The 18,596-nt window shown below is 45.4% G+C and overlaps 1 protein-coding gene and 1 long non-coding RNA gene across 3 annotated transcripts in view; both read left to right on the forward strand.

Annotated features, from left to right (window-relative positions):
• CCNY (cyclin Y) overlaps positions 1 to 18,596 on the forward strand; it is a 219,650-nt gene that overhangs the window by 71,033 nt on the left and 130,021 nt on the right. The window contains exon 1 of one of the 2 annotated variants that reach the window (XM_058532793.1): positions 13,725 to 13,908. The exons of the other annotated variant lie outside the window; for it this stretch is intronic. Within the exon in view, the coding sequence (XP_058388776.1) occupies positions 13,854 to 13,908 (55 nt within the window). The 5' untranslated portion in view covers positions 13,725 to 13,853. Of the gene's footprint in view, positions 1 to 13,724; positions 13,909 to 18,596 lie in introns of those variants that run through there. 2 annotated transcript variants of the gene reach the window in all.
• On the forward strand, positions 1,500 to 11,571 carry LOC131398863 (uncharacterized). Its single transcript, XR_009216999.1, has 3 exons — positions 1,500 to 2,656; positions 8,587 to 8,728; positions 11,068 to 11,571. It is a non-coding gene; the product is annotated as an uncharacterized LOC131398863 (long non-coding RNA).

The following is an 18,596-nucleotide window of genomic DNA, read 5'->3' on the forward strand; positions in this document are numbered from 1 at the left end:
TCTTCTATCCCCTAACCAAAAGAACTATCAATAGATACTTCCAGAGTTATCCACTGTTTGTTAGATAATTGGGAGTAGAAATATTAATGGTGCAATATGTACTTAAACGGTGTTTTCAATGGGGAGAATTCTAGTACATGAAAACAAGAGTGTCTTTCCCCTCCCCCCGGGACTGTAACTTGATCCCCCCTTTCTTTTCTGGGGTCTTTTAAAGTATTTTGGAGTGGAATGGTTAATATTGTAAGTTGGGCCTTGGAACAGTTGCTGTGGAAACCTTAGCATGAATTTCCAGACTATTGTGTTTTTCTTCTAATAGTAGGATCCTGTGGCATTGATCTTTTCTTTTAATGTGCACTTTCTTTGTTTCTTTTGAGAGAAGGAGAGGATGGTAGAGAAGAAAGGAGACTTGAATGTGGACTTGATGGGACGCTGACTGAAGGGCGTGCAGGATTATCCACAGTGGAGGCGCGGGCCGCAGCTGTGTTTTAGCTGTGTCCGGCATCAGTGGTTCCCATTTTTGTGGAGTTTTATACGGAGTGCCATGTGCTTAAAATCCTTGGACTCTAACTGCCCTTGATAGCTCCTTCTCAGGTTTAATAATAAGAGTAGAGTAAGGCAGTGGAGGGGCAGAGACAAGAGCAGAGGTCTGTGTGAAAGAACATTTACTCACAGAGGGGAGGAAGCTGCACATCTGTTCTTTTGTGATAGTGGTGTTTATCTGTCTAGTTAAATCCTCATTGCTTGGGAGGCGATATTGAAACTTTGGAATACATGAGAGGACCACCAAACGCTTTTTCCTTTCAGCTCTGTTTTATCCAAATTAAATGATTATCTGCCAGTCTCCTCCTTGAACAGCTATAGCAAAAATTTGTTTTGCGAGGAGCAGGATCAATTCTAAATTTTCCCAAGTTTTTTTAGGGGGTGGGGGCAGGGAGTGGCTAATTTCAAGCAAAGGCATCTTCCTTGCTCACTCTGAAGTATTTTTTTCCCTCAAAATAAGTGATATAATGGATTGAGGGAAATTTATTTTCAGAAGAGGAAAGGAACAAACCATCTCCAGCTTTACTCTAGGATGTTGAAGATGGGATGGACAGAGGCTGAGAGAAATTGACATTAGCAATTGGTGAAAACAAACCAACAAACCGTGTTGTTTCATCATTAATGGCTCCACTTACGTTCATTCCTTGCATCACTCTGCTTAATTCTTGTGCTTATTTTCTAGTTACGGAGAAAAACAAAAATAAAGAATTAGTCTTTTACCTTGACGCAGACGTAGAGGTGAAAGCAGAAATGGAATTTACCCTGTGCATTGGGCAAAGAAGCGACTACGTTAAGAAGGCTGCTGTTTCCCCCAGGGGCTGTTAGGCTATGTATTGCAACTGGCAGTTATCAAGCTTCTGACCCGAATCCAGGTCGGGAGCTGTAATACTGTGTATCCGGTGGCCTGGATGGGGGTAATTCCCTCATCTGCCAGGATGACCCCATGGAGGACCCCATGGAGCTTGCCGTGGAGGGCCCAGGTCATAGCAATGACAGCTTCAGTGCCTTCGCTGCCTTTTTCTTGGATCCTCCGCCAAAGAGAGTTTGCCATGCTGAGATGGGCGTGGGTGCCGGCTGTGGTGACGGCGTGCTGCCACTGCAGCTGCTGTCTGGGCGTCTGGAGTGGGGCGACGGCATGTGGGGCGGCTAGGCCACACGCTCTGAGAAGTTTGAGTCACCGCAAAGTAACTGCAGCCAGCTGGGAAAGAACAGCTGCAAACAGAAAAGGTTGGTGTCCTGCTCTCTGGAGGCCAGGCCAGAGTGGCGAGAGGATGAGGAACAGAGAAATGGAATTCTAAAGTTAAAAAAGAAATGACCTTGAGCAAGCCCTGATGGTCTAGTGGTTAAAATTGGGTGCTCTCACCGCTTTGGTGGTCCGGGTTTGTTTCCCCGTTGTGGAACCACACCACCCGCTGTCAGTTGTCATATTGTGGTGGCGGCTCACATAGACAACTAAAACTAACAACTAGGATACACAACTATGTACTGAAGCTTAAAAAAAAAAAAAAAGAAATGGTCTTAATTCAAACTGACTTATAGATGATCCCCAGGGAAGAAAGACATAGTGTAGGGAACACTTTGAAGAACTCACATTAAAGTAAAATAAAAATAAATAAATAGAATGTATAAATAGAGATATTCTGCCTCTATGTGAAAAAGTTATCTATGATTCTTATATACAGCTTGGGTTATACAGAAAAGCAAACGAAGACACAAAATTGACCTGTCCTGTTACCCTAGGAGAAGGAAACTATAGGTGCATGAGAAGCACTGAAGATCCAGAAGAGCATCAAAGCCCAGAATAAGCTGAGGCTTACACAAATGCTGAAGACAACAAGACAGTAAAGACAAGTCTTATGTCTTGAGCAGGACCAAGAAAGACACATGCTCACTAAGTGGAAGATGAGATGAAACAAACCACTTGGTTCTCTCCGACGTTCATCCCACTCTAGCTGCATACCAGCCTGGCAGTTTGAAACCCTGGAGAGGAGGACAACTATTAAGAGATTAAAGACATCATGTGTCCTGGAGGCTAAGGGAATTAGCACGTGGGATCACAGAAGCATTGTGGATAATTTTTGAGAAATTGTCAGCAATGGGAAAGAAATGTTACAAGGTAAGGCAAATCATGTCCTTGTTTTCCTAAGAGGGAGACAAGATGGCTTCCGTGCACTGTGGACTAGTGAACTTGACTTTGCTTCCAGGCAGAATGCTAGAAAGGCTGATTAAGCGATCGCTTATGGATATTTAGAAATAAAGAAGAGCTCACTAAGAGCAGGCTTACGTTCAAACAGAAGAATTAGCACAACCATCTCATACTCATCTTTGAGAGAGTTCCTGGACAGACAAAGAAGTGCTTCAGAGCTCTGATACTCAGCTCAGCTGCTTCTGAACCACCCCGAAGGCTTGTTTCTGACATCAGAGGTTGGGGGGGCCCCAAGAATGTGCATTCCTAGAATTCCAGGTGACACTGATGCTGCTGGTCTAGAGAACCATTGCTTGTATTTTTACTGTTGCTGGATTTGGGGGAGAGTTATAACTTTTGGAGAATAGAGAGAAATGTGTTGATTGGAAGTACTAATGGTGATGGGTGGAGGGTGAGGGGCTTCTGACTGATTAAACAACTATACAACTTTGTTGTCACCATTTTAACTTGAACAGATTTCTTTAGTGTTTGGTCACGATGCTCTGACCTTGATGCTCACGTGTTAAGTAATTTCATCTGGGACTAAGATGATAAAAGTGCGTTTCTGGAGCCGGCCCCGTGGTGTAGTGGTTAAGTTTTCGTGCTCAGTTCTGCAGCCCGGGGTTCGCGGGTTTGGATCCCGGGCGCTGACCTATGCACTGCTTATCAAGCCATGCTGTGGCGGCATCCCATATAAAGTGGAGGAAGGTGGGCATGGATGTTAGCCCAGGGCCAATCTTCCTCAGCAAAAAGAGGAGGTTTGCAGTGGGTGTTAGCACAGGGCTAACATTCCTCAGCAAAAACAAAACAAAACAAAAAAAGTGTGGTTCTCAAATTTGAAGCACAAAAAATTGGGAGGGATAGCTAATAATATTGAATGGCTGAATGAAGGTTTAAATGATCTTGTTACGTTGGGATTTGGACCAGTAAAACAAGGTTTAGCAATGAGACATGTGAAATGTCTGCTATGTAACTAACGTTACGTAAAGACAAGAGGTGTGAAAATCTGTTACAGGATCAAGGTTTAGAGATTTGGATTGACTGCAGTATTGTTTGCCCCTGTTTACCTAACCTCCATAATAACCTGGGAAAGAAAAAGCAAAGACAAGTTTTATGTTCCACTAATGGATTTCTTTCATGGTCAGGCCGTATCTAAAGTATTTTGTGCACTGCATTTTAAGATTATGACAAAAATGAGAGTATGTTTTGAGGGAAGAGGCCAGCGGTGTTGACAGACTAGAGGTTACCTAGAATGGTTGGTGGAATGTGGCATTCTTAGCCTTGAGACTGTTTAAGACATCACATGATAGTTCTCTACAAATCTGAGGATGTTAGATGTGTTTGTGTAATATCTGTGGGTGAAAGTGGGTCCAAGACTGAAAATGGTGGGGTGTAAATTTTACATCAATATTGAGGAACATTTTATTTTATTTTATTAAAAAAAATTTTTTTTTTTTGTGAGGAGATCAGCCCTGAGCTAACATCCAATGCCAATCCTCCTCTTTTTTTCCTGAGGAAGACTGGCCCTGGGCTAACATCTGTGCCCATCTTCCTCCACTTTATATGGGATGCCACCACAGCATGGCTTGCCAAGCAGTGTGTTGGTGCGCGCCTGGGATCCGAACGGGCGAACCCCAGGCCGCCACAGCAGAGTGCGCGCACTTAACCGCTTGCACCACCGGACCGGCCCCAGGAACATTTTATAATATGCAGTGTAACTTAAAAAGCAGTGAGTTCTCTCTGCTTGGGGTGTGTTTGAGCTAAGACCTGATGACTATCTCTCTGGAATGATCTGGAAGCTCTGGGATGGCTTTGCTGTGGTAACAACACCAGGATCTCACTGGCTTACAATCACAAACTTTTATTTCTTGCTCGTCTCCATGAGGGCTGCGGGGGAGCTGTGCCTCTGCAGGGCTCTGCTTGGCTCAGGTGTCTTCTTTAAGGACCCAGACTGAAGGAGCAGCTCCTGTCTGGGATGTGCTGTTCTCAGGGGAGAGGGCAGAAGTGTAGGAGAAACTGAGCCAAACCGTGAGTTGTATTCACAGCTTCTGGAGGGATGGAGAAGACATCATGTTTGCCTCCATCCCATTGGCCAAGGGTGCCACATGACTAAGGTCAATGAGGTGGAGAAGTGAACTCCCACTGGACACAAGAGTGCGGCCTGTGACAGGGAGTGGGAGTTATAACCCTGTTACGAGGGGGAGCAGATAATTGGAAACAATAATCCTGTCTACCACAGACAGAGATTCAGTTACCCTGACATTCATTGATTGCCTATGAACAATCGGGCATTGTGCTAAGGCATGGAGGATTCAGAGATCAATAGAAGCAGTCCCTCCAGGAGCTCAGTCTAGGAGGGCAGAAGGAGTTACAATCAAATAAATTACTATGTAACTTGATAAATACAAAAATAGTGGCATGTCCCAAGTGCAGAGGCAGCAGAGATGAGGGAGCGAGTGACCATGGCGGGGCAGGGGATGTAAGAGAAGTATTCCCAGAGGGAGGGACCTCTAGCCTGGGCTTTGAAAACTGGATTAAGAATTTGCTAGGTGGGCAAGAGGGTGGGGGTCTGTTTGTGGGTTAGGAACAGCATAAGTAAAATCAGAGGCGTAAAACAGGGGGCTGCTTCATGGTAGTAAAGACTGTTTGTTCACTGCTGTATCTTCCACATCTAGAACAGTGCCTATTGAATGATCTAAGTCTTTTTTTTTTTTTTCTGAGGAGATCAGCTCTGAGCTAACATCTGCCAATCCTCCAGGGCCCAGACTGGCCCTGGGCTAACATCCGTGCCCATCTTCCTCCACTTTATATGGGACGCCGCCACAGCATGGCTTGCCAAGCAGTGCGTCGGTGTGCGCCCGGGATCCAAACCGGCGAACCCCGGGCCACCGCAGCAGAGCACGCGCTTAACCGCTTGCGCCACCGGGCCGGCCCCGATCTGTTAAGTCTTTTGATATTGTGTTTGAGGGGTAAGAAGGTAGGAGCAAGAGAGGTGGACACCAAGAAATGATCCTTATCTCATTTTTCATGTGATTCTTGGGGGTTGGGTTAGAAGAGGCCAAGACTGGAGTTGAGGAGACGAGTTGCAGGAGAGAAGTGGGGAAGATCTGAAAGAAGGTAGGAAAGGATGAGACAGATTTGGGAGATATTTAGGGGGTGAAATTGGTAAGACTCAGTGGATGGTTGGATGTAGCGGGGGACAGGGGAGGGAGTCTGGGATGAATCCAGTGGTGACTCAGTGGATGTTGATGCTGAAATCATCAAGGTTAGGAATATAGGAGAAAAAAGAGCAAAAGTAAGATTGAAAGGGAAGGTAGATGATGATGAATTTTTTGGTTATGTTTAGAATTTGAGGTGACTGTGAGACATTCAGATGAAGATGTTCAGTAGTCTGTTGGATATATGTGCTTCTGCCCTAAAAAGGTATATTTGAATTTCATTAGTGTGTAAGTGGTAGTTATACCATAAGAATAAATGAAATTACCCAGTGAGACTGTGTAAAGTTTGAAGACAGAAGTGCCCAGGATAGAAGCTCTAGGACCTATAGCATATGACGGGGGCAGGGGAGGAAGCTGTTTGAAGGAGAGTTAGAGGGAGTGTTCTCAGAGGGGGGAGGAGAACCGGGGAAGGTGATGTCCTATTTGAAGGAGAGTGTTAAGAAGGGAGGGAGTGTCTAACTGTCCAGTGGCGCAGCAGGCTCAGGGCAGAGCATGTGACTGTTGCCATTGGAGCTTCAGGAGTTTAGTAAGGAGAAAAGCTCCAGTGGCACTCAAGTGGGAGATGAGGTAGGAATTTGGAGGACCTTTGCAGAACTTGACTGAGAAGTGAAGGGTACAGATAGGGAGTTATGATATTTAGCAGCACCTAGCTCTCTCTCCGTCTCTCGTAAAGAGGAGATGCAGAGCCAGTGGAGGTTGAACTTGACTTTTCAAGTTCCCTTCTGCTGTTGAGATTCTGTCAGAGTGGAGTTGCAGATATTGATCTTTTAGCCTAAGGATTTCTAGCCATTTTAACGTGTCCCTTCTCTGTTAGTTTTCTATTGCTGTATAACAAATTACCACAAATTTAGCGGCTTAAAAAAATACACATTTATAAAAACAGTTTTAATAAATTTAATAATACATTAAATAAATTTATTATGACAGTTTCTGTGGGTTATGAATCAAGGCATGGCTTAGCTGGATCCTCTGCTTCACAGTCTCTCACAAGATACGATCAAGGTGATTGCTGTGGCAGGGGTCTCATCTGAAGGCTTGGCTGGGGAAGGATCTACTTCCAAGCTTGCTCATACAACCTGGTTGTGGAAAGATTCAGTTTTTGCAGGTTATTGGACTGAGGGCCTCAGTTCCTTGCTATGTGGTCTTCTCCACCATGGTAGCTTAGTTCATCAAACCCAGCAGGAGAGAGAGTCTGCTAGCAAGATAGAAGTCACTGTCTTGTGCAAGCCTTACCACAGAAGTGACATCACCTTTGCTGTATTCTGTTGCTTAGAAGCAAATCACGGGTCCCACCCACACACAGGAAAGGAGGGAGTGAATGTCAACAGGTGAGAAGCACTGGATGGGGAGAACCATAGAGACTGCCTGCCACAGAATAAAACTGCATGGTACAGCTCTTAATCTTGAGACTTGTGCAGCATGCCTTCAAACAAGTTGATGTCATGGTAGAAAGGAGTGATCCTTGCACTGCCAGAAAAGATTTTCACAGTAAAGAGGAGGTGTGATTTGAACTTCGAAGTAGGGGGGCGGGCCTGGTGGCGCAAGCGGTTAAGTGCGCGTGCTCCACCGAGGCGGCCCGGGGTTTGCCGGTTCGGATCCCGGGGCGTGCACTGACACACCCCTTGTCAGGCCATGCTGTGGCAGGCGTCGCATATAAAGTGGAGGAAGATGGGCGTGGATGTAAGCCCAGGGCCAGTCTTCCTCAGCAAAAAAAGAGGAGGATTGGCAGATGTTAGCTCAGGGCCGATCTTCCTCACAGAAAAAAAAAAATGAACTTCGAAGTGGGAGCTCAAGAATCTCCTTATGTAAGAGGGGCATCATAGGGCTAGGGTGGCAGTCTGATTGGAAGGGGGGTACACAGCAAGCACTGCGTATTTGGGGTAGTTTGGGAGGTGGAGCTAAAGCCTCCTCAAGCGACACCTTGAGACTGACACTGCTCTGAAGGATGCAAGGGTTTTGTCCAGCCAGGAAGGGATGAGGAGCCAGGATTAAGCTGGTCATTCCAGGCAGAGGGAACAGCAGGAGCAGAGGCACTGGAACTTGACAAGGCATGGTGTATTTTGGGGAGAAGGTTATCAGTTTTATGAGGCTGGATCTTAAGGTGCATAGGAGGCCAGGAGGGAGAGGGCAGCTGGAGGGCAGGTTGGGGGCAGGTTGTATGCACAGCTTCAGAGGAAATGGAGCTTGGTCTTGTAGGCAGGTGGGGCTGTAGACCAGGAGAATGATGTGGTTAGATTTATGTGTCAGGACGCGTTATCTCAGGCTGCCTCGAGGAGGATGACTGAGAGAAGGGAAGGTGTTTTTGCCGTTCAGGGCTCCCTCATTTGGTGTTGGCAGGAGACAGGAGAGGGTGCTAGCAGTTCTGAAACTGCGGTCTGCAGATGTCTGTTCTCCTGAGAAGCTGGGCGGGGGCTCAGAGGCGGGGCATGAGGGGAATGTGGAGCCTCACACAGGAATCAGGACTGCCCGCTTCCAGATAACTTCGCAGGCCAGCTCTCTCTTGTTGTACCTTTCAGATGTGGGGGCTCAGTCGTTCAGTGTGCCAGGCAAGTGACACTGCCAACTCTGACTAAATAGCTGACAGGAAATAGTTTTTATATATAAAAATCATGATTTTTAAAAAGACATCTTTTCTTGATGTAGTGTTGGCATGTGGGATGTCAGGAAGAAATAGTTGCTTTTTACCTCCGTACTTCTGAAAAGAAGAGCTTGACACATATTTTAGCACCGATTTTCGAAAGGAGGAGAAATTGGCACCCGTGGCGGGTGATGACCCAGGTGAGTGGTGTGTACCACCCAGTGTGTGGCGTGACGGGGAGGCCTGTGGTGGTTGGGGGTGTGTGAGGTTTTGTGTGGGTGTCACCTCGGTCTTTGGCCACCCACCCTTTATGTTGACGTGGGTTTCTGCAGATGTGACATCCAGTGAGGTACACAGCACTCGATTCAGTTCCTCTCCTGTGCAGGGTGACTCAGAACATTTAGTTCCCAGTGATGTTGGGAATGACTGTGGAAGCCCTGTGAACCTCTTCACGTCATTCATTGGGGAATCCTTTTGGTTGAGAAGAAATTAGAACCTTATTTTTGGGAGGAGTCATAAAACAAGTCATGAATTTGGGAAAGCACCATGCCATGTAGTTACCAAGTTGTCTCCTGAGTTTCCAAGCTGGCCTGTGTTAGACTCGCCTGAGGAAACGGTGGTGAAGATGCCACAGAGCGAGCGCAGGATTCCCTGTTGCCTCCCGGGCTTTTTTACCGTATAAAACTATGTGGTGGGGATTTATTTGATTGTCACTATCCTGTTCCACGCACATAGTGTTTGACAGGTGGGTTGGCGTGGGGCCCAGTTGGCAAGAGGGCCCTGAACCACTGTGTACGTGGTTGTACTCGTTGCCCTGGAGGTCACTCCAGCCACGACTGCGTGTGGCCTCTGGGAGCCAGATACACTCGTGCAGACAGGTAGCAATGGGACCAGAATAGCCTAGAGGAAACTGGGGAAGGAAGAGACCGGCTTAAGCACAGCAGGAAGGAAATTCAAGTCCAGCGACAAGTTCTTACGCCCCTTATGTTAGTCACAGTCACTGATGTTACCTTTCACAGCTCATCAACCTTTAAGTCTCAGGGTTTAATACAGCAAAAGTTTATTGCTTAAACAAAGAACAAAGACGTATGCAGGCTAAGTCACCCGTCTGCATCTTCTTCAGGGTAACTTCAGCAGAAGGAGAGAGATGGAAGAGGTACACTTAACTGCCTTACTTTGGAAGGGAGAAACATCCCTTCTCCTTACATCCGTTGGCCTGAACCAGTAACTGCATGGGTGGCTAGGCGTTGTAGGGAAGTGCATGGAATGCTTGTCTTTGCCACACCTTCTGCACCGCTTTGGCCTCTCATAACAGCTTTCTGTCAAAGAGGCAGGTTGGAATCGTTCATTTTTGTGGGTTATAACAGAGGTGTCCTCATTCTGCAGTGCCTTTCAAGGGGTAAGAGAAAGAGCTGATCCATAGGCAGCGGAGCATAGTGGCTCAGAGTGTGGGCTCCGGCGTCAGGGTCTGAATTCTTGATCCACCACTTACTGTGTGACTGTGGGCAAATTATTTAGCTTCTCTGCCTCAGTTTATTCATCAGTAAAGTGGGATCACTGATAAGGACAGTTGTAAACATGAAATGACTATTAAATGACTCAAATTTAGAATACTGCCTGGTACATAGTCAGTACTCATCATCATCATCATCATCATTGTCATTGTCATCCTTTAACAGCAGTCCACTTTTCACCCTGTGCCAGCAAGATCATTGGCCCTTTGTACGTGCGTGGGGGAAAGAAAAGTTTGTGATGGTCAGTTTCATTGACATGTTTGAGCCCGTTTTTCTTTGTCTTGATGAAGGGGAGGTTAAACCCAGTTCCTCCTGATGCAGTTGTGAGCTCTGGATGCTTTGTAGAGCATTTGGCCGTGCACGGTTTTCATCCTCTGGTGCCTGCCTTCTGTGGCTTCTCTTAGGTGTTCGAGGGAATCGGATTTGCATCTTTTAATTGTGTTAATTTGTTGTAACTTGCATGCTCCAGTAACAATGAACGAGGCAGCCATCAGAGTTGACTTCGCTAGCTGCAGAGAATTGTAAGAGCTTTCACTGCATGCTCCAGGGGTCTCTCAGCACGTCCCTGGGTTGACAGAGCTAGGAGGTGAAGAGGGAGCTGCTGGGAGTAGTTCACTCTCCAGCAGTCTGTCCTCTTTTCTCATCAGCTGTTTCCACAGAGCCTTCAGCAGGATGCTGTGTGACATTCAGCCGATACCATTTGCAGTCAGTCTACAAAAGCTCTACACGCATGGCCATTTGGAGTGCGTCTCCTTTAGGAAAAATCATCAATAAAGCTTGAGGCTGAGGCTGTTAAGTATAAAATGGATTTTGTGCTGCAAGGTAGAAACCGAATCTTTTAGCTTCACTTTGAGTGAAGGGCTGAGAGTGTCTGTGACAGAGCTAAGTGCTCTCTTTTATATCAGGGCTTGCAGACGTTGATGGCTGGCAGCAGGGAAATGCGGAGCTTTGTTCTGTGGCCTGGGTGGAATGTGTATTGAGCTTGCCCCTCACCTAACACATACCTGTGTCTGCCTCCCGTCCGGGACGGAGGAACGGAAGGGCCTGGAAACCCTCCTTGCTTCATCACCGCGTCTTCTCAAGGAAACCTGTGCCGCAAAGCTCTCTCTGCCTAGGAGGGAGAAACTGGAGAGAACAAGGCAGAAACATGCCCTTGTTTGAGCCTGCAGAGGAGCTGGTCAACCAGTTTTCATATTTCAAGTGCTGAGAGCCATGTGCTATGGGCAGAAAGATATGTAAGGTAACTATCTTGTCTGCAGGACATTCACTAGGCACTCAGGTGTGGTGTGGTCATGGTCCTACATAAAAATGGTAACAAATGAGGCGCTGGCCCGGTAGCGTAGTGGTTAAGTTCTCACGGTCAGCTTCAGCAGCCCAGGGTTCACAGATTTGGATCCTGGGCGTGGACCTACACACTGCTCATCAAGCCATGCTGTGGCAGCATCTCATATATAAAATAGAGGAAGGTGGACACGGATGTTTGCTCAAGGCCAATGTTCCTCAGCAAAACGAGGAAGATGGGCAACGGATGTTAGCTCATGGCCAATCTCCCTCACCCCCCAAAAAAAAAAAGATAACAAATGGGGTAAGGAATAGCTGAGAATATGCCATTGGAGCTCAGAGTAGAGAGCGTGCAAACGTGCGAGGCGTGTATGAGGACGGGAAGGTAGAGACGGGCATAGCACAGTGGTCCCAGTGTAGCTCTGGGACCAACTGATGTGAATCCTGGCCCACTGCTTACTCAGGTGAGATCAAACAAAGGCAGTTTATTTCATTGTGCTCAGTTAACTCCTCTATCGAACAGGGTAGTAATAATATTTACATCATATAGTAGTTGTGAGTTAATGCATGTAAAGTACTCAGGATACTATCTTGACATACTGTGAGTGCTCACTTGTGTTAGTACTATTATTTGGGAATTCTTAAAGAAAAGTTAATGAAGAGGTTGAGGTTAATTGTGAAACACCTCTAATACGATATGATGCTAAGCAATTTGGACTTTATCCTGTAAGCTTTAAAAATTTTAGACAAAAGGATGGCATGAAGAAAGTGTTTTGGAGATACTGGAACACTGGCAGAGTAGTCAGGATTGGTCTGGGTTAGAAAGTGACAGGTAGCAGGAAAACCGACCGGCAACCTGTTGGAACCATTAATACAGGTGTGCACCGAGTGTGCGCCAGGTGGTAGCAGTGGGAACATAAAGGAAGAGCTGGGTCCCATTGGACCTTTTGCTTTCTCTGCAGTGTGGAGTGTGTTGAAGGTGCTTAATTATAGGCTGAGAGAATGATTGGGTAGATCATTTGGAGACTATCCAAAGCTAGACCCCCATAGACACACCACTCACTTGAGTTTCATCCTTAGTCTTATGAATTGATCTTGAGTGCTTTATCTCAGACACTTAAAATATGTGTGTGTGTGTATATATATATATGTATACATATGATACTTCTTAGGTTTTAGCACTTTTTGGTCATTGATATAACATTGTGACTGTCTTCACTCTGCTGAAATTAGGAAATAGGTTGACTGATTACTAATTTCTAGATGAACTTTCTAATTAAAAAAGAAATATGGGTGTCATATCTTATTAAAGGACAGTTTGAATTTGGTCCTGCAAATGATTTCTTCCTTATCCAATTTTATTTTTCTCTACGTGAGAAGTCTTGGTGACTCCTGTTCTTAATTTTCTGTTGTTCTTAAATGGGGTCCTGTGCCTGTGCTTTCCTGATTGACCCTGTGCTGTCTCTCTTGTTCAGATAAAATAGTGGAAGTACCATCGTGTATATTGAAGGGGAGGAAGACTATTCTCTACCCACTCTGGGTCCTCTCTGGCTGGGCTACCAATTAAATTGACATGAGACTGAATAGCAGGAGAAAATCAAACAAAGCTTTATAACATGTATACATGGGAGAGACCCGGAAAACCTGAATTTCTCGACAAAATGGGGAAGTTTGCCTCTTAAATAGAAAGACAAAGGAGGATGTTGGGGGTGGGGGGCGTCAGTTATGGGAGATTACCAGAAAGCACAGTAAATAAGAGTAAGGTTATTATGCAGATTTAAGGCCTCACCTTCCTCATTAACAAGTTTCTAGAGATGAGGTCATCTCCCCTTCTTCCCGGTACAGAGAGGGAGATGCCTTTACAAATAGAGATTTCCCTTATAAATGTAAATGTCTGTTACAAAGGATAACTTCTATTTTTACTTGGAATGGGCTTAGCAAGGACCCTCCCAGTCTATCCATACCCAGAGTTAAATTCTTTTAGGCAGTTAGTGGGGGTGGGGGAGGAAGTAAAAGTGTCTTTCAGAGAAAATAATCAAGGTAAAGAGACATATTTTGAGGTGGCCAATTCTGATCTCCCACAGTATAAATTCAGAAATTTTCATGTAAACCACTTTGCTCTCTAGAGAAATCCACATAATGCTTCCTCTTTTGCTTGTGTGTAGGGGTATATATAACAATGCTGAGTGGTTCTTGTCCTCTGTGGCTGGAAGAGAGCTTGGTAATGTTCTGGATTGTTTGCCTTGTGTGCAGCAGAGGCCAGGTTGTGGAATCTGGCCTGCATGCCCCTAATGGGCAGGATGGAGCTAGCTTGAGAAACTAGGCCCCCCGGATATTCTGAGTCTTTCTCACTGGTCTCCTCCTGTTTCTCTTGAAGGTGTGAAGCTGCTGTGATGATATTTTTATGCCTCTGACTTGGCACAGGAGGCTTTTTGGTTACTTTACAGCTACTATTCCTGCATATCTTCAATTTGAGGTCCAGAAAAAGATGACAATGGCCAGAGTGCGATTTGAATGATGTAAAACCCGCACCTGCGATGGGGCTTCTGGAGAGAGGAATGTGGGATCCAGTATCACCTTGTCCAGTCCCTGGTAATCAAATCATGAGGAAATCACTGTCTTACCTCAAAATCTCATTTGAATATAAAAACAAAGTCTCACCTAAAAAGTAGGAACTGAATGTTAAGTAAACTTAAAAAAAAATTCGCTCTCAAGTTGCCAAAACAGATGCTTTCTTTTGGCAGTTTTGCTTGTCAAATCTAAGCTGAATATGAATGGAGAATAATTCTTAACTATTAATTTGAAGTCTACGTGGAAATGAGCCTGAATTCTCATTTCGAAATCTTATTTGAACTCTTTCTTTGTCTGACTGAGGTGAAAAATGTGTCATTGTTTACTAATTCAGAATCGTACCCTGTAGTGTTTTTAACCAAATTTGAGCACGTCATGGCCAAATGTAAATTTGCTCATTTCCACTTCTTTGTTAATGTCACAGCCTGCTGAATTGCTAGGCCTGTCGTCTGACTGAAGACAGGCTGCGTGCCCTGGTCCCGTGCCTGGTCTGCTTTGGTGCTGGATCTTGGGTGTAGGACGAAGTCTGGAGGACCTGGCTGAGGTCAGGGGGTGCAGCACACAGGTGTTCAGCTGGCCCCCTCCCGAGAAGCCCACTTACATGCGTTTCCTGGGTCACCTTTCTGAGGCCAAGTGTGGAAGGAGAGGAAGTTTCTTCTTTAGGATGGCATCCTGCTTTCATGGACTTTTTGTTACTCTCTCATTTCTGAAGTTACTGTCTTCATCCTGTAGCACAGATCAAAGGCACAGTTAATCTTTAACTCAACCCTGGTGTTTCATGCTGTGCTCTCTTTAATTGCAGTAAATCCCAATGTCTCCCATTGCTCAGCTTGTCAGGTTTACCGCAGCAGCGCCTTCCAGTCGTCCCCAGGTGCTGCTCTTTCTTGTGTTGTTCTAGATGCAGCCCCCCGCCCACCTTGACGACCCAGAGCCGGAGCTTGCTGGTCTCCTCCAGTCAAAGGCCAAGTCGTAGCTTCCAACTCCCTTTGGTATTTAAAAGCAGCAGGTTGTTTTTGTCAGGGACTCGGTTTAATGCCCTTTGGCTTTTTTTCAGACTGCCCTGCTGGTCCTACTCCATTGCTCCTGAGTTCTCCAAGCTAGACTCCAGGAACCTGAGTCTGAAATGAACTTCCTCTAGTTATGGGCAGCCCCTCCACGTTTCCTGAGCTCAGCCACTCATTCTCATTCACAATGCCATTTCTGGCAGCTCATCCTGTTTGTTTACTGTTACATTTTTGTTCTTTTCTTTCCTTGCTCATATAGTAGCCTGTTAGGTTTGAATCAAGTCATTCTACATTCCCTTCAGATGTTTTTCTTAATAATAGCAAGCACGAATACAGTAATTCCTGTATGCCAGATAGTGTTCTCAGTCTTGGGTGAATTTTAAGTCAGTCCTCATAACAGTCTTGTGAGGTGTAGGTGCTCATGTCGTCCCCATTTTGCAGACGGGGAAACAGAGGTCCAGAGAGGGGAAGTAACCGCCTCAGGTCGTCAGGTTGCTAAGTAGGGGAACTAGGATTTGAACCTGGCTCCGGAGCCTGTCCTCTTAAACGCTTCTCTGTATCGCTTGCTAGTTCTTGGTTCCTCTGTTCTCTGGAATCTTCTTTCCATCTGGCCTTGTGGCCTCCAGGATGGGTTAGCCCATTCATTTGGTGTCAGCCACAATTTTATATAGATAGCTGGGGTGTTTTGGAAAAAGCATTGGGCTTAGAATTGGATCCGGGGCCCTGGTTTCAGTGCTTGCCAAATCGTGTGACTTGGGACAGCTTCCTGACTTCTCTGATCTCAGTGTCCCCGTCTGACTTACAAGCGTTTGAGAGGATTAAATCTTGCCTAAGTAGCAAGATGCCTGGCACATAACAGATGTTCAGAAAATGGCGGGTATGCTGTTTATTATTTAAAAAGTTGAGAACTGTTATTAACTTTAGAAATATGCTATTTTATGTTTACAGTTAGTCAATTCTGGTTTATAATGGTTAGGGCCAAGAAGAGAGACTTCTCTTAATTTTCATTCGGTTTGGGATAAAGCAAGGATTTTTTTTTTTTTTTGTCCCTTAAGAGCTAAAGGGATAGGACAGAATTTTGCCATTCAAAACAAAATATTTTTAACATCTAGTTAAGTATGAAGATATTGATTTATCTTTTGCACATGTTTTTTATTTTCCTATTTTCTTTATCTCTAAATAATATTGACTCATTTCATTGTCTAGCTAGAGAAAGGCCCTTATAACATTTTCTCTACAGGCACAATAGAACAGTATTGGTTTTCATTTAATTGCAGTCTTTGGCTGACTTCAGACTGTGTTTGGTGGTGCTAAATCATCGGCAGTTACTGCCTGTTAATGGGCTGAAATGTCACTTGACTTGTGAACCTCTGTTGTGAGTGTGTCCTCTGTGCTGAGCTCCCGCCTCCCTCCCTCTCCTGAAATGAGACTGGTCCTCTTCAGGCGGTGTTTCATCTGCGTGATGTTTGCCTCTACTTCAGTTCTGCTTTCTATAGATAGTCTTCTCTCATTTGTTTCATAGCTTTCTACTGAAAGGGGGTTTTTTGGGAGAGGGGGCATGTGCATCGAGGGTGTTAGTTAAAAGCGGCAGGTTATTTTGGTACACTGTAAACTAACACTTTATTAAGGAATTTTTTTTTCCTGAGTTTGTTGAATGAAGGCAGATGTCTGTCTGGTTTTGATGACTGAGTCTCTTTGGAGAACCATGCAGGAAACTTTTTGTCCAAGAACTTTGGCCTGCCTCCATTCCTGGGTTATTGGCCATAGCCAGATTAGGTAAATGATTAAAAATAGCAGAACTCTTTTAGAGACACAGTCCTTTGAAAATTCTCTAATTTGCTCTTCCTGAACTCCAGTAAGGCTGCACTTATCCAAAGGTCACTTTTCTACTCACCTAATAGAAATGACAGAGTAGAACATCAGGGTTAGAGAAGAGCCCTTCAGGTGGCGTCTGAGTCGGCCTTTCAGTGTGGAAATGAGACTGAGGCTGGGGCAGGTAATCGCCGTTCCAGAAATAAAGTGGCAGAGCAGAGAGGGCGAGAGCCTGGCTCTGCCTCAGGCGCCTGGGCTTCTTTCCCAGCCTGGCTCAGCTACTGAAGGGCCCGGGGCCTGGGGAAGTTGCTTGACTCTCAGGGCCTAGTTTCCTCATCTGCCCAAAGTGGGTAGTAATCATACCTCCTTCAGAGTGGTCATGAGGATTGGATGAGTTAATACACGTAGAGCATTAGGAACAGCACCCTGCCAGCCTTAAGCTCTCAAATCTTAGGTATTATATTTTGATTGTAGTAAATAATCCCTTGAATTTCTGCAGTGCTTTGTGGCTTACAGAGCATTTTCTCACTCACCTCATTTGACACTCGCAGAATCATCTCAGGGAAGCATGTCCGTTATTAACTGAGCACTGGCCCACGGTCACCCAGCTCATAAGTGACGTGACCAGAGCCCAGTCTTGAAGCTCTCAGGAGTTCAGCTGAGGACCAAGATGTATGTCCCCAAACGTGCCTGACTTGGCACAGAAAGGTTACGAAATTCATGGTTTAAGACTCATGCATTCATTGATTTTAGAAAGTCCCTTTGCTGAGAACCTGTTTGCTCTTAGGGACAATTCTAGAGAAATGTCTAATCCACAGTGTTGGTACAAATAGCCCAGCGTACCTCAGTGACCAGCTCACCGTATTGATACATAGTTGCTGGGGTTTGTGAAGACGACTTTGGACAGGCATCAAGAACAGCAAAATACTGTTTAAAATACTCTGATTAGGAAGTCAGGATTGTGTGCAGTATATTTTTTAAAATACTGCATTTTAAAAAAAGAAATTTTAAAATTTCTTTAACAGTTTGGAATATTAAAGTATCAGTTCTATGATGCTGAACCAGTGGTTTCACTGACTTTAAAGCCAATATCCATTTTCCCGGAACTCTATCTCAAAAGTGAAATGTTTACTTGAGGCCAGAAATCTTTCTGGAAACTCTTCCCCTCTGGCACAGTATTCTGAATGATCATTTCTGCATAGACAAGCGCTCTCACAGAAACAACTTCACAGTTTGTTCTGAGGAAGGAGCCAGATTTCCACCCGACCGTGTATCGCAATAGGCTTTGCGGTTCATTCATTATTAGTGGATTGAATTCTCATGAGGAGAAGCCGTCGTACCTCGGGGTTTCCTGTCTTGGCGCAGACAGATGGAATCACAGTCTTGGAAACAGTTTCTAAGATACATTGGTGCACTCTTCCAAAGTATATTTGTGTCTTGTGCAGAGCAGAAATAGGATCTGTTAGTATTTAGGGGCTTTAAGTTAGTGGTTAAACTCAGCATACCAATCACAGATTTATTAAGCATCATTGAAAAGTCTTCTGCTTAAGCTGCAGCACTTGGGCATGCTACGTGGAGTGAACTTTGCCAGAGGACATGGTACCAGAGAGACTGAGGCGTTAACATACTGGAATGAAGAACTGTGGCAGGTCTCAGAGAGTGTGGCCTTTGTGGGGTCTTTCGTAGTAGTGTGGCTGGATGTGAGGGGGTCCCTGCCTGAGGCTGACCCCAGGGCAGTGCCACTTAGCTGACTGCCCGGTGGAATCCCCCGAGTGCCTTTAAATCTGCCAGGGCTGAGCCCCGCCCCAAACCTGGTGACTCTGAAGCTTTTGGGGTGGACCCAGGCAACAGTATGTCTTGAACTCCCCAGGTCGGTCTCCTGCGCAGCCAGGA

The sequence above is a fragment of the Diceros bicornis genome, chromosome 36 (genome assembly GCF_020826845.1).
Source record: "Diceros bicornis minor isolate mBicDic1 chromosome 36, mDicBic1.mat.cur, whole genome shotgun sequence".
NCBI lineage: Eukaryota > Metazoa > Chordata > Mammalia > Perissodactyla > Rhinocerotidae > Diceros > Diceros bicornis.